This window comes from Hypanus sabinus, chromosome 3, assembly GCF_030144855.1.
Source record: "Hypanus sabinus isolate sHypSab1 chromosome 3, sHypSab1.hap1, whole genome shotgun sequence".
NCBI lineage: Eukaryota > Metazoa > Chordata > Chondrichthyes > Myliobatiformes > Dasyatidae > Hypanus > Hypanus sabinus.
In genome coordinates, this window is record NC_082708.1 from 141439573 (window position 1) to 141456881 (window position 17309).

Consider the following 17309-nt stretch of genomic DNA (forward strand, 5'->3'; position numbering starts at 1 on the left):
AGATTGTAATCAAAATGCCCATTAAAATCAATACCTGGACCCAGCTGGAAGCAACTAAGAAGAGGTTATGCGTCTAGCAGAAAACGTTATCTGGTACTCAATATCCTTGGATATAGAAGTTAGCAGTCAGTTATGATTGACCTAGAGATTTCTGATTTGTGGTTTCTAATCCTGAACAAAATGTATAAAATAACTGAAATGTGCAAGGTTATATAGACATACAAATACAAAAATACACTACTTAGGAACAAGGGTAGGCAAATTAGCCTCTGAAGCCTACTCTACCTTTCGATGAAATCGAAAATGTGTATACTTTTTAAGCACTCTGCTGAATAATATCCACCTATAAATCTCAATCAACCAAGAGTTTTGGACTGCATTCACGCTTACCCAAGAACAATGCTGAAAAGGCAAGCAACAATTAACTGGGAGCAATATAAAAAAATACAATATATGGATGACGTATTTTTCTTAAATACTGAAGTGTGGAGAAATTGGTGTTCCAATATCTGCTAACTGTGGTCTTGATTCTCATCAATAGAAAAGTTATGGAAACTCAAGGCACATAAATTGCCATATCTGGAGGTTCTTGCAGCAATAAAGGATGAAGTTACCATCAGAACATGCTTTATTGAAGGCAGTTACCTCTCAACTGATGGCACTCAAGTGCCAAATTCATTTATCAAACAACTTGTCCTCCATTCTTTCAGGTACAATCACATTTATATAAAATAATTTACACATTAATTTTGAATCAAATACCTAAAAAAAAACACGGTAGTATTAAAATCTTCACTGGTAAACTTCTAGATAAGGCTGCCGGCTTCATCTTGATGTATTTTTTTAAATTTTCACGTAAACAAGAATTTTATTTTAAGGTTGGAGACAGAAGAGCCTGCAGATGCTGGAGTTTGGAGCAACAAACAATCTGGGAAGGAACTCAAATGATTAAGCAGCACCGTGAGGGGAGATTGGTTTTAAGACATCACTTGTCTTTTTTTTCACTTCTTGAAGTACACAAAAAAAGTTCTCAGCTCCTTGGGATGAATGGTGACAGTAAATCCTTCAGTCGGACTTGCAGAATTGTGAAGATCTGTGAGAAAATGAAATTAGCAGTCAGAACATGTCATTATGTTTTTTTTTGGCAGTATTAATACCATCAGAGGATGAAACAAGGTCAAAAATGTTATTATATTATAAAATATATTTAGTTATATGTATGAAGAAGGAGAAGAGGCGAGAGAGAGAAATCATGGGTGAGAGAGCAGGAGGAAAAGAGAATGGGTGGGGGTGGGGGGTGGAAGAGGAATATTATGGGATGAAGGGAGAGCTTTTTGGGGTGATAGTAAAGGTGAGTTGTTGGGACAATAAATATAGATGGTGGGTGGTCAGAGAGGAAGAGCACAGAGACAAATGGAAAGTGACAGGAGTTTAGGAGGGAAGGGGCTCAGAGAAAGGGTTACTTAAAGAGATGGTCAACACAGAATGGCTCAGGAAAGAGAGCTGAGTGAAAAACAGCATCTTTGTCTGTCTCAGAACGTGTCATTCTGTATGCATGTGTGTGTTTCTGTGGGTGCAGACGTGCAAGTATGTCTTTGTGTATATGTCTATGGCACATGTAAAAGAATTCTGTGAAGCAAAGATACTTTCAAAAATAATGAAATGAAAAGCTTCTACGTATAAAAAAATACTATAAAGAGCAGTAAACTGTAAAAAAAACACTAAAACAAATCAATATTTGGTGTGACCACTCTTAAAACAGCATCAATTCACTGAGGTACACTGTCATGCAGTTTTATTAAAAATTTGGCTGGTAGGTAATTCCAAGCATCTTGGAGAACTTGCCACAGTGTTTCTGCAGAATTTGGCTGTCTCACTTTTTTCTGTCTCACCAAGTAATTCCAGACATCCTCAATGATGTTGAGATCATGGCTCCGTGGAGGCCACTATCAGGCTGAAACCATATGAAACATCTAATGTGCCAAACACTTCTGCACAGCACTGTATATCCACTCCACGGAGCAGAACTTCATCCTAACTGTGCTTGATTTCCTCGCCACCGGACCGAGACCTCACTATTTCACTATATGACAGCTGGTGTTCAAAGGCAGCCCCATGTCAAAAGAAATTACATCTAGTCATCTTCCACTTTTCCTTGAGCAAAGTAAGTCATTCATAACCCCAAGAAGAAAAGAAGAGCAGTATTTGTTCAGGAATTTATCTATTATAGTGGGAGGGAAATATACAATTAGAGGATAGATTTGTTGCCTCAAATCCCACACTCTGCTCCAGTAAACCTATGCAAGTAATTTAGCATTTCAGTTTTGCATTTGGCTTTTTGAAAGAAAGGTACAGATATTTGATTATAATTTTTTTTGCTTAATTATTTCCCACAGGATGAATTGCACTTAAATAGAACCTATTAGCTAGGGCTCTTGTCATAGTAGGTAATATTTGTTCTTTTATACAAAGGAAATATGCTTTCCTCCTTTCAATCACAGGGCTTCACCAACATCAAGAAGTATTTTTTCTAAATAGCCAACTTGTCCCATGGCAATTGAGCATAGTTTTGTTTTCTTTTGGCATGTAACTAAAGACCCTTTCCACAGGACATCCTCACATAGTAATTAGAGATGGCTAAATTTCACTTTTGGCTTTGGTTAATCCCTGGCCATACTTCATGATATTGCAAGATTATTTTATCCTTTAACTTTGTCGATATTATCTTAATTTGTCATTCTAAAAGTCAATCTGCATCAGAAAATAACTGGGAATAGCAGAACCACTGATAGTGTTTATGCTGTTCCCACACACCTCCTCTCACCTGACCTTTTGCTTCCTTGCTCATTTTAAGGTCATCACCTTTTGTTTGCAATATCATTCCCTTTGCTATTTATTCTCTCCTGTCTGCCACCCTATCAGATGGGGGTTAAGAGGGAAAATAAACTGACCATGGTCGCAAGATAGAACAGACTCAATTCTGCTCCTACACTCAGTGGCCATTTCATGAGTTACAACAATGCAATTATCTAATCATGTGGCAGCAACTCCAAGCATAAAAGCATGCCGGCATGGTCAAGACGTTCAGTTGTTGTTCTGACCAAACACCAAAATGGGGAAGGAAGGTGATCCAAGTGATTTTGACCGTGTAATGATTGATGCTGCAAGGCAGGGTGGTTTGAGTATCTCAGAAACTGCTGATCTCCTGCCATTTTCACAGGCACCCGAGAATGGTGTGGAAAACAACAAGCATCTAGCGAGCGTCACTTCTGTGTATGAAAATGCTTTGCTAATGAGAGAGTTCTGAAGAGAATGGCCAGACTGGGTCAGGTTGACAGGAAGGAGGCTGTAACTCAAATAACCACACGTTACAACAGTGCTGTATAGAAGAGCATCTCTGAATGGAAAACAAGTCGAAGCTTGAAGTGGATGGGCGACAGCAGCAGAAGACCACAAATGTACACTCCGTTTCCATTTTATTAGGTACTTCCTGTGCCTAATGAAGTGATCACTGGGAGTATCACGGGGTCTAAACAGCTTACATTATTCTTACTGTTCAGCCTTTCACTGCTGCTGGACATGTTTCAAACCTGAAATTTCCAATGATGGCCAATTCAGATCTCAGCGAATATATATGAAGACAAGATTGGATAGATTTTTGCATAGTAGGGGAATTAAGGGTTATGGGGAAAAGGCAGGTTGGTGGAGATGAGTCGATGACCAGATCAGACGTGGTCATATTGAACAGCGGAGCAGGCTCGATGGGCCAGATGGCCTACTCATGCTCCTATTTCCTATGTTCTTTTGTAGGGTGCCATGCCAGTGTAGTGGTTAGCAGAATGCCATTACAGCTTGGGGTGGCGGAGTACTGAATTCATTTCCCGTGCTGTCTATAAGGAGTTTGTACGTTCTGTCTGTGACTGTGCGTGTTTCCTCTGGGTGCTCGGGTTTCCCCCCACAGCCCAAAGATGTAGCAGTTAGTAGGTTAATTGATCATTGTCCTGTGATTAGGCTAGGTTAAATAGATGGGTTGCTGGGCTGGTACATCTCTAAATAAACATTAACCTGAAATATTAGCTACTCCTCAATCCACAGACCATTTGACTTGCTGAGTATTTCTTCAATACTGATTTTCTTTTAGTCTGCTTAACAAATTAAGCCAGTTTCTCTGAAGCAAAACGCAACCACGCCACTGCCAACATTCCCTAATGTTTCCATAACGAGCTGCACATTACGATATTTTTTCCATCAAGAAAATACAGACTGAAAACAAATTACTGCCATCACAAACCAAACATTTTGACTTATAAAGAAATGACAATGAAAGGCATAATTTTCAAAGGCATCCCATGAACGGCTGATCTTGAGGTGTGCTCCAGATTCTCCCATAGATACAAATGAACTTAATGACTTCTAACTGAATGCATAAAAATCAGTGCATTCATTGCAATGTAAGTCCCATTTTCAATGGCAAACTCTCAGCTATGTGAGATTCAAGACAGTTGCTGAAAACTTGAAAAATCTTGAATGAATTGATTCATTCACAGCTTCCACTGAGCTGTGAAACTGGCTTTAAATTTTAATTGGAAAGGTTTATAATGCATAAACAGATGGCAAGAGGCAGCAGGAGAACGTTCAGCTATTCAAGATTTAATGACCAAGACCACAAGAGCACCGACAAGGGCAGGCAGAGTACCACCAGCAAAGGAGGAAGCCCAGAGAGGGGATGATGCTGTATGGAATGAATGGAGGCCATAGGAATGACACTTCAAAACCCTACGATGATGCAAGACACTAAGATATCAATGGTCAAAATTTGTAATGGCGTTAGTGGTTGACAGGGTTGGGATGACAGCCACTGAAACAGGCAGAGGTTCTGTGCAGATGGTCTCTGATACCAGCTGATCCAAAGTGCCAGACCAGTTGAGTGATTGAGCCAGGAGGAAATATAGCCAAGTCCCCATGTTAGACAGATGGGATAGAGGAGGTGGCTGATTTCACAAGAGTTCGATCTGTCTGGCAAAAGCAAAACTAAGATAAATCGAGTAAGCACCATGAAAAATTTATACTTCATACAGTGTGCTTCATATTGAATGATTTATTCTGAAACACTCACTTACCTGATATACACAGGAAAAGACAGGTACATGCAGAAATAGCACACCCAGATAGCAGTGAAATGGCCAAATATAAACTAAGTACCTATACCAATAATATGCAAAGTTACTTTTTACTGGAATGCTAAAAAAAGTAATTTATTTCATCACCCATGATCTCACAATCTCCCACATCCGTGAACCGGTGACAGAATCAGCATGCATCTCTCATTTACTTTAACCCCGACCCTCTCACTACCATTCACCCCGACCCTCTCACTTACATTCACCCCGACCCTCTCACTACCTTTCACCCCGACCCTCTCACTACCATTCACCCCGACCCTCTCACTTCCATTCACCCCGACCCTCTCACTACCATTCACCCCGACCCTCTCACTACCATTCACCCCGACCCTCTCACTTCCATTCACCCCGACCCTCTCACTACCTTTCACCCCGACCCTCTCACTTCCATTCACCCCGACCCTCTCACTTCCATTCACCCCGACCCTCTCACTACCATTCACCCCGACCCTCTCACTTCCTTTCACCCCGACCCTCTCACTACCATTCACCCCGACCCTCTCACTTCCATTCACCCCAACCGTCTCACTTCCTTTCACCCCGACCCTCTCACTACCATTCACCCCGACCCTCTCACTACCATTCACCCCGACCCTCTCACTTCCATTCACCCCGACCCTCTCACTACCATTCACCCCGACCCTCTCACTTCCATTCACCCCGACCCTCTCACTTCCATTCACCCCGACCCTCTCACTTCCTTTCACCCCGACCCTCTCACTACCATTCACCCCGACCCTCTCACTTCCATTCACACCGACCCTCTCACTACCATTCACCCCGACCCTCTCACTACCTTTCACCCCGACACTCTCACTTACTTTCACCCCGACCCTCTCACTACCATTCACACCGACCCTCTCACTTCCATTCACCCCGACCCTCTCACTTCCATTCACCCCGACCCTCTCACTTCCATTCACACCGACCCTCTCACTTCCTTTCACCCCGACCCTCTCACTTCCTTTCACCCCGACCCTCTCGCTATCTTTCACCCCGACCCTCTCACTTCCATTCACCCCGACCCTCTCACTACCATTCACCCCGACTCTCTCACTTCCATTCACCCCGACCCTCTCACTACCATTCACCCCGACCCTCTCACTTCCATTCACCCCGACCCTCTCACTACCATTCACCCCGACCCTCTCACTACCTTTCACCCCGACCCTCTCACTTCCTTTCACCCCGACCCTCTCACTACCATTCACCCCGACCCTCTCACTTCCATTCACCCCGACCCTCTCACTTCCATTCACCCCGACCCTCTCACTTCCATTCACCCCGACCCTCTGACTACAATTCACCCCGACCCTCTCACTTCCTTTCACCCCGACCCTCTCACTACCTTTCACCCCGACCCACTCAATACATTTCACCCCGACCCTCTGACTACCATTCACCCCGACCCTCTCACTTCCTTTCACCCCGACCCTCTCACTTCCTTTCACCCCGACCCTCTCACTACCTTTCACCCCGACCCTCTGACTACCATTCACCCCGACCCTCTCACTACCTTTCACCCCGACCCTCTCACTACCTTTCACCCCGACCCTCTCACTTCCATTCACCCCGACCCTCTCACTGCCATTCACCCCGACCCTCTCACTTCCATTCACCCCGACCCTCTCACTTCCTTTCACCCCGACCCTCTCACTTCCATTCACCCCGACCCTCTCACTACCATTCACCCCGACCCTCTCACTTCCATTCACCCCGACCCTCTCGCTTCCATTCACCCCGACCCTCTCACTACCATTCACCCCGACCCTCTCACTTCCATTCACCCCGACCCACTCACTTCCATTCACCCCGACCCTCTCACTACCATTCACCCCAACGCTCTCACTACCATTCACCCCGACCCTCTCACTTCCTTTCACCCCGACCCTCTCACTTCCTTTCACCCCGACCCTCTCACTTCCTTTCACCCCGACCCTCTCACTACCTTTCACCCCGACCCTCTGACTACCATTCACCCCGACCCTCTCACTACCTTTCACCCCGACCCTCTCACTACCTTTCACCCCGACCCTCTCACTTCCATTCACCCCGACCCTCTCACTGCCATTCACCCCGACCCTCTCACTTCCATTCACCCCGACCCTCTCACTTCCTTTCACCCCGACCCTCTCACTACCTTTCACCCAGACCCTCTCACTACCATTCACCCCGACCCTCTCACTTCCATTCACCCCGACCCTCTCGCTTCCATTCACCCCGACCCTCTCACTACCATTCACCCCGACCCTCTCACTTCCATTCACCCCGACCCACTCACTTCCATTCACCCCGACCCTCTCACTACCATTCACCCCAACGCTCTCACTACCATTCACCCCGACCCTCTCACTACCATTCACCCCGACCCACTCACTTCCTTTCACCCCGACCCTCTCACTACCATTCACCCCGACCCTCTCACTACCTTTCACCCCGACCCTCTCACTACCATTCACCCCGACCCTCTCACTACCATTCACCCCGACCCTCTCACTTCCTTTCACCCCGACCCTCTCACTACCATTCACCCCAACCCTCTCACTTCCATTCACCCCGACCCTCTCACTACCATTCACCCCGACCCTCTCACTTCCATTCACCCCGACCCTCTCACTACCTTTCACCCCGACCCTCTCACTACCTTTCACCCCGACCCTCTCACTACCATTCACCCCGACCCTCTCACTACCTTTCACCCCGACCCTCTCACTTCCATTCACCCCGACCCTCTCACTACCATTCACCCCGACCCTCTCACTTCCATTCACCCCGACCCTCTCACTTCCATTCACCCCGACCCTCTCACTACCATTCACCCGGACCCTCTCACTACCATTCACCCCGACCCTCTCACTTCCATTCACCCGGACCCTCTCACTACCATTCACCCCGACCCTCTCACTACCATTCACCCCGACCCTCTCACTTCCATTCACCCCGACCGTCTCACTTCCATTCACCCCGACCCTCTCACTTCCATTCACCCCGACCGTCTCACTTCCATTCACCCCGACCCTCTCACTTCCATTCACCCCGAACCTCTCACTTCCTTTCACCCCGACCCTCTCACTTCCTTTCACCCCGACCCTCTCGCTACCTTTCACCCCGACCCTCTCACTTCCATTCACCCCGACCCTCTCGCTACCTTTCACCCCGACCCTCTCACTTCCATTCACCCCGACAATCTCGCTTCCATTCACCCCGACCCTCTCACTTCCTTTCACCCCGAACCTCTCACTACCTTTCACCCCGACCCTCTCACTACCATTCACCCTGACCCTCACTACCATTCACCCCGACCCTCTCACTTCCTTTCACCCCGACCCTCTCGCTACCATTCACCCCGACCCTCTCACTTCCATTCACCCCGACCCTCTCACTACCATTCACCCCGACCCACTCACTTCCATTCACCCCGACCCTCTCGCTTCCATTCACCCCGACCCTCTCCCTACCATTCACCCCGACCCTCTCACTTCCATTCACCCCGACCCTCTCACTTCCATTCACCCCGACCCACTCACTTCCATTCACCCCGACCCTCTCGCTTCCATTCACCCCGACCCTCTCCCTACCATTCACCCGGACCCTCTCACTACCATTCACCCCGACCCTCTCACTACCATTCACCCCGACCCACTCACTTCCATTCACCCCGACCCTCTCACTTCCATTCACCCCGACCCTCTCACTACCATTCACCCCGACCCTCTCACTACCTTTCACCCCGACCCACTCACTTCCATTCACCCCGACCCTCTCACTACCATTCACCCCGACCCTCTCACTTCCATTCACCCCGACCCTCTCACTACCATTCACCCCGACCCTCTCACTACCTTTCACCCCGACCCTCTCACTTCCATTCACCCCGACCCTCTCACTACCATTCACCCCGACCCTCTCACTTCCATTCACCCCGACCCTCTCACTTCCATTCACCCCGACCCTCTCACTACCTTTCACCCCGACCCTCTCACTACCATTCACCCCGACCCTCTCACTACCTTTCACCCCGACCCTCTCACTACCATTCACCCCGACCCTCTCACTTCCATTCACCCCGACCCTCTCACTACCATTCACCCCGACCCTCTCACTTCCATTCACCCCGACCCTCTCACTTCCATTCACCCGGAACCTCTCGCTACCTTTCACCCCGACCCTCTCGCTTCCATTCACCCCGACCCTCTCCCTACCATTCACCCCGACCCTCTCACTTCCATTCACCCCGACCCTCTCACTACCATTCACCCCGACCCTCTCACTACAATTCACCCCGACCCTCTCACTTCCATTCACCCCGACCCTCTCACTACCATTCACCCCGACCCTCTCACTTCCTTTCACCCCGACCCTCTGACTACCATTCACCCCGACCCTCTGACTACCATTCACCCCGACCCTCTCACTACCTTTCACCCCGACCCTCTCACTTCCTTTCACCCCGACCCTCTCACTACCTTTCACCCCGACCCTCTCACTACCATTCACACCGACCCTCTCACTACCATTCACCCCGACCCTCTCACTACCATTCACCCCGACCCTCTCACTTCCTTTCACCCCGACCCTCTCACTTCCTTTCACCCCGACCCTCTCACTTCCATTCACCCCGACCCTCTCACTACCATTCACCCCGACCCTCTCACTACCATTCACCCCGACCCTCTCGCTACCTTTCACCCCGACCCTCTCACTTCCATTCACCCCGACCCTCTCACTACCTTTCACCCCGACCCTCTCACAACCATTCTCCCCGACCCTCTCACTACCATTCACCCCGACCCTCTCACTTCCATTCACCCCGACCCTCTCACTTCCATTCACCCCGACCCACTCACTTCCTTTCACCCCGACCCTCTCACTTCCATTCACCCCGACCCTCTCACTTCCATTCACCCCGACCCTCTCACTTCCATTCACCCCGACCCACTCACTTCCTTTCACCCCGACCCTCTCACTTCCATTCACCCCGACCCTCTCACTTCCATTCACCCCGACCCTCTCACTTCCATTCACCCCGACCCACTCACTTCCATTCACCCCGACACTCTCACTACCTTTCACCCCGACCCTCTCACTACCATTCACCCCGACCCTCTCACTACCATTCACCCCGACCCTCTCACTACCATTCACCCCGACCCTCTCACTTCCATTCACACCGACCGTCTCACTTCCATTCACCCCGACCCTCTCACTTCCTTTCACCCCGACCCGCTCACTTCCTTTCACCCCGACCCTCTCACTTCCATTCACCCCGACCCTGTCACTACCATTCACCCCGACCCTCTCGCTACCTTTCACCCCGACCCTCTCACTTCCATTCACCCCGACCCTCTCACTACCATTCACCCCGACCCTCTCACTTCCATTCACCCCGACCCTCTCACTACCATTCACCCCGACCCTCTCACTTCCTTTCACCCCGACCCTCTCACTTCCATTCACCCCGACCCTCTCACTTCCTTTCACCCCGACCCTCTCACTTCCATTCACCCCGACCCTCTCACTACCTTTCACCCAGACCCTCTCACTACCATTCACCCCGACCCTCTCACTTCCATTCACCCCGACCCTCTCGCTTCCATTCACCCCGACCCTCTCACTACCTTTCACCCCGACCCTCTCACTTCCATTCACCCCGACCCTCTCACTTCCATTCACCCCGACCCTCTCACTTCCATTCACCCCGACCCTCTCACTTCCATTCACCCCGACCCTCTCACTACCATTCACCCCGACCCTCTCACTTCCATTCACCCCGACCCTCTCACTTCCATTCAGCCCGACCCTCTCACTACCATTCACCCCGACCCTCTCACTACCTTTCACCCCGACCCTCTCACTTCCATTCACCCCGACCCTCTCACTACCTTTCACCCCGACCCTCTCACTTCCATTCACCCCGACCCTCTCACTTCCATTCACCCCGACCCTCTCACTACCATTCACCCCGACCCTCTCACTTCCATTCACCCCGACCCTCTCACTACCATTCACCCCGACCCTCTCACTATCTTTCACCCCGACCCTCTCACTTCCATTCACCCCGACCCTCTCACTTCCTTTCACCCCGACCCTCTCACTTCCATTCACCCCGACCCTCTCACTACCTTTCACCCCGACCCTCTCACTTCCATTCACCCCGACCCTCTCACTACCATTCACCCCGACCCTCTCACTACCTTTCACCCCGACCCTCTCACTTCCATTCACCCCGACCCTCTCACTTCCATTCACCCCGACCCTCTCACGACCATTCACCCCGACCCTCTCACTTCCATTCACCCCGACCCTCTCACTTCCATTCACCCCGACCCTCTCACTTCCATTCACACCGACCCTCTCACTACCATTCACCCCGACCCTCTCACTACCTTTCACCCCGACCCTCTCACTTCCATTCACCCCGACCCTCTCACTTCCATTCACCCCGATCCTCTCACTACCATTCACCCCGACCCTCTCGCTTCCATTCACCCCGACCCTCTCACTACCATTCACCCCGACCCTCTCACTACCTTTCACCCCGACCCTCTCACTTCCATTCACCCCGACCCTCTCACTACCTTTCACCCCGACCCTCTCACTACCATTCACCCCGACCCTCTCACTTCCATTCACCCCGACCCTCTCACTACCATTCACCCCGACCCTCTCACTACCATTCACCCCGACCCTCTCACTACCTTTCACCCCGACCCTCTCACTTCCATTCACCCCGACCCTCTCACTTCCTTTCACCCCGACCCTCTCACTACCATTCACCCCGACCCTCTCACTTCCATTCACCCCGACCCTCTCACAACCATTCACCCCGACCCTCTCACTACCTTTCACCCCGACCCTCTCACTACCATTCACCCCGACCCTCTCACTTCCTTTCACCCCGACCCTCTCCCTACCATTCACCCCGACCCTCTCACTTCCATTCACCCCGACCCTCTCACTTCCATTCACCCCGACCCTCTCACTACATTTCACCCCGACCCTCTCACTACCATTCACCCCGACCCTCTCACTACCATTCACCCCGACCCTCTCACTACCTTTCACCCCGACCCTCTCACTACCATTCACCCCGACCCTCTCACTACCATTCACCCCGACCCTCTCACTACCATTCACCCCGACCCTCTCACTTCCTTTCACCCCGACCCTCTCACTTCCTTTCACCCCGACCCACTCACTTCCATTCACCCCGACCCTCTCACTTCCATTCACCCCGACCCTCTCACTACCATTCAGCCCGACCCTCTCACTTCCATTCACCCCGACCCTCTCACTTCCATTCACCCCGACCCTCGCACTTCCTTTCACCCCGACCCTCTCGCTACCTTTCACCCCGACCCTCTCACTTCCATTCACCCCGACCGTCTCACTTCCATTCACCCCGACCCTCTCACTACCATTCACCCCGACCCTCTCACTACCATTCACCCCGACCCTCTCACTTCCATTCACCCCGACCCTCTCACTTCCATTCACCCCGACCCTCTCACTACCATTCACCCCGACCCTCTCACTTCCATTCACCCCGACCCTCTCACTACCTTTCACCCCGACCCTCTCACTACCTTTCACCCCGACCCTCTCACTACCATTCACCCCGACCCTCTCACTTCCATTCACCCGGACCCTCTCACTACCATTCACCCCGACCCTCTCACTACCATTCACCCCGACCCTCTCACTACCATTCACCCCGACCCTCTCACTTCCATTCACCCCGACCTACTCACTTCCATTCACCCCGACCCTCTCACTACCATTCACCCCGACCCTCTCACTACCATTCACCCCGACCCTCTCACTTCCATTCACCCGGACCCTCTCACTACCATTCACCCCGACCCTCTCACTACCATTCACCCCGACCCTCTCACTTCCATTCACCCCGACCCTCTCACTACCTTTCACCCCGACCCTCTCACTACCTTTCACCCCGACCCTCTCACTTCCATTCACCCCGACCCTCTCACTACCATTCACCCCGACCCTCTCACTTCCATTCACCCCGACCCTCTCACTACCTTTCACCACGACCCTCTCACTTCCATTCACCCCGACCCTCTCACTACCATTCACCCCGACCCACTCACTTCCTTTCACCCCGACCCTCTCACTGCCGTTCACCCCGACCCTCTCACTTCCATTCACCCCGACCCTCTCACTTCCATTCACCCCGACCCTCTCACTACCATTCACCCCGACCCTCTCACTTCCATTCACCCCGACCCTCTCACTTCCTTTCATCCCGACCCTCTCACTACCTTTCACCCCGACCCTCTCACTTCCATTCACCCCGACCCTCTCACTACCTTTCACCCCGACCCTCTCACTACCATTCACCACGACCCTCTCACTTCCATTCAGCCCGACCCTCTCACTACCATTCACCCCGACCCTCTCACTTCCATTCACCCCGACCCTCTCACTTCCATTCACCCCGACCCTCTCACTACCATTCACCCCGACCCTCTCACTTCCATTCACCCCGACCCTCTCACTTCCATTCACCCGGACCCTCTCACTTCCTTTCACCCCGACCCTCTCACTACCATTCACCCCGACCTTCTCACTTCCATTCACCCCGACCCTCTCACTTCCATTCACCCCGACCCACTCACTTCCATTCACCCCGACCCTCTCACTTCCATTCACCCCGACCCTCTCACTTCCATTCACCCGGACCCTCTCACTACCGTTCACCCCGACCCTCTCACTTCCTTTCACCCCGACCCTCTCACTACCATTCACCCGGACCCTCACTACCATTCACCCGGACCCTCACTACCATTCACCCCGACCCTCTCACTTCCATTCACCCGGACCCTCTCACTTCCATTCACCCCGACCCTCTCCCTACCATTCACCCGGACCCTCTCACTACCATTCACCCCGACCCATTCACCCCGACCCTCTGACTTCCATTCACCCGGACCCTCTCACTACCATTCACCCCGACCCTCTCACTTCCATTCACCCCGACCCTCTCACTACCATTTACCCCGACCCTCTCACTTCCATTCACCCCGACCCTCTCACTTCCTTTCACCCCGACCCTCTCGCTACCTTTCACCCCGACCCTCTCGCTACCTTTCACCCCGACCCTCTCGCTACCATTCACCCCGACCCTCTCGCTACCATTCACCCCGACCCTCTCACTTCCATTCACCCCGACCCTCTCACTACCATTCACCCCGACCCTCTCACTACCATTCACCCCGACCCTCTCACTTCCTTTCACCCCGACCCTCTCACTTCCTTTCACCCCGACCCTCTCACTTCCATTCACCCCGACCCTCTCACTTCCATTCACCCCGACCCTCTCGCTACCTTTCACCCCGACCCTCTCACTTCCATTCACCCCGACCCTCTCACTACCATTCACCCCGACCCTCTCACTACCATTCACCCCGACCGTCTCACTTCCATTCACCCCGACCCTCTCACTTCCATTCACCCGGACCCTCTCACTACCATTCACCCCGACCGTCTCACTTCCATTCACCCCGACCCTCTCACTTCCATTCACCCCGACCCTCTCGCTACCTTTCACCCCGACCCTCTCACTACCATTCACCCCGACCCTCTCACTACCATTCACCCCGACCGTCTCACTTCCATTCACCCCGACCCTCTCACTTCCATTCACCCCGACCCTCTCACTTCCATTCACCCCGACCCTCTCACTACCATTCACCCCGACCCTCTCACTACCTTTCACCCCGAACCTCTCACTTCCTTTCACCCCGACCCTCTCACTTCCTTTCACCCCGACCCTCTCACTACCATTCACCCCGACCCTCTCACTTCCATTCACCCCGACCCTCTCACTACCATTCACCCGGACCCTCTCGCTTCCTTTCACCCCGACCCTCTCACTTCCATTCACCCCGACCCTCTCACTACCATTCACCCCGACCCTCTCACTTCCATTCACCCCGACCCACTCACTTCCATTCACCCGGACCCTCTCACTACCATTCACCCCGACCCTCACACTTCCATTCACCCCGACCCACTCACTTCCATTCACCCCGACCCTCTTACTACCTTTCACCCCGACAATCTCGCTTCCATTCACCCCGACAATCTCGCTTCCATTCACCCCGACAATCTCGCTTCCATTCACCCCGACCCTCTCGCTTCCATTCACCCCGACCCTCTCACTTCCTTTCACCCCGACCCTCTCACTACCTTTCACCCCGACCCTCTCACTACCATTCACCCCGACCCTCACTACCATTCACCCCGACCCTCTCACTTCCTTTCACCCCGACCCTCTCACTTCCATTCACCCCGACCCTCTCCCTACCATTCACCCCGACCCTCTCACTACCATTCACCCCGACCCTCTCACTTCCATTCACCCCGACCCTCTCACTTCCATTCACCCCGACCCTCTGACTACCTTTCACCCCGACCCTCTCACTTCCATTCACCCCGACCCTCTCACTTCCATTCACCCCGACCCTCTCACTACCTTTCACCCCGACCCTCTCACTACCATTCACCCCGACCCTCTCACTACCATTCACCCCGACCCTCTCGCTTCCATTCACCCCGACCCTCTCCCTACCATTCACCCCGACCCTCTCACTTCCATTCACCCCGACCCACTCACTTCCATTCACCCCGACCCTCTCGCTTCCATTCACCCCGACCCTCTCGCTTCCATTCACCCCGACCCTCTCACTACCATTCACCCCGACCCACTCACTTCCATTCATCCCGACCCTCTCACTTCCATTCACCCCGACCCTCTCACTACCATTCACCCCGACCCTCTCACTACCATTCACCCCGACCCTCTCCCTACCTTTCACCCCGACCCACTCACTTCCTTTCATCCCGACCCTCTCACTTCCATTCACCCCGACCCTCTCACTTCCATTCACCCCGACCCTCTCACTTCCATTCACACCGACCCTCTTCCTTTCACCCCGACCCTCTCGCTACCTTTCACCCCGACCCTCTCACTACCATTCACCCCGACCCTCTCACTACCTTTCACCCCGACCCTCTCACTACCATTCACCCCGACCCTCTCACTTCCATTCACCCCGACCCTCTCACTTCCATTCACCCCGACCCTCTCACTACCATTCACCCCGACCCTCTCACTACCATTCACCCCGACCCTCTCGCTTCCATTCACCCCGACCCTCTCCCTACCATTCACCCCGACCCTCTCACTTCCATTCACCCCGACCCTCTCACTTCCATTCACCCCGACCCTCTCGCTTCCATTCACCCCGACCCTCTCACTTCCATTCACCCCGACCCTCTCACTTCCATTCACCCCGACCCTCTCACTACCATTCACCCCGACCCACTCACTTCCTTTCACCCCGACCCTCTCACTACCTTTCACCCCGACCCTCTCACTACCATTCACACCGACCCTCTCACTACCATTCACCCCGACCCTCTCACTACCATTCACCCCGACCCTCTCACTTCCATTCACCCCGACACTCTCACTGCCATTCACCCCGACCCTCTCACTTCCATTCACCCGGACGCTCTCGCTACCTTTCACCCCGATCCTCTCACTTCCATTCACCCCGACCCTCTCACTACCATTCACCCCGACCCTCTCACTACCATTCACCCCGACCCTCTCACTTCCTTTCACCCCGACCCTCTCACTTCCTTTCACCCCGACCCTCTCACTTCCATTCACCCCGACCCTCTCACTACCATTCACCCCGACCCTCTCACTACCATTCACCCCGACCCTCTCGCTACCTTTCACCCCGACCCTCTCACTTCCATTCACCCCGACCCTCTCACTACCTTTCACCCCGACCCTCTCACAACCATTCTCCCCGACCCTCTCACTACCATTCACCCCGACCCTCTCACTTCCATTCACCCCGACCCTCTCACTTCCATTCACCCCGACCCACTCACTTCCTTTCACCCCGACCCTCTCACTTCCATTCACCCCGACCCTCTCACTTCCATTCACCCCGACCCTCTCACTTCCATTCACCCCGACCCACTCACTTCCTTTCACCCCGACCCTCTCACTTCCATTCACCCCGACCCTCTCACTTCCATTCACCCCGACCCTCTCACTTCCATTCACCCCGACCCACTCACTTC

General features: G+C 52.5%; 1 protein-coding gene across 1 annotated transcript in view; it reads right to left on the reverse strand.

Annotated features, from left to right (window-relative positions):
* Positions 1–610: 610 nt before the first annotated feature.
* Positions 611–17309, reverse strand: part of man2b2 (mannosidase, alpha, class 2B, member 2) — a 146929-nt gene continuing 130230 nt past the window's right edge. Inside the window, exon 19 of the mRNA XM_059965249.1 lies at positions 611–1093. Within this exon, the coding sequence (XP_059821232.1) occupies positions 1002–1093 (92 nt within the window). The 3' untranslated portion in view covers positions 611–1001. The remainder of the gene's footprint in view (positions 1094–17309) is intronic.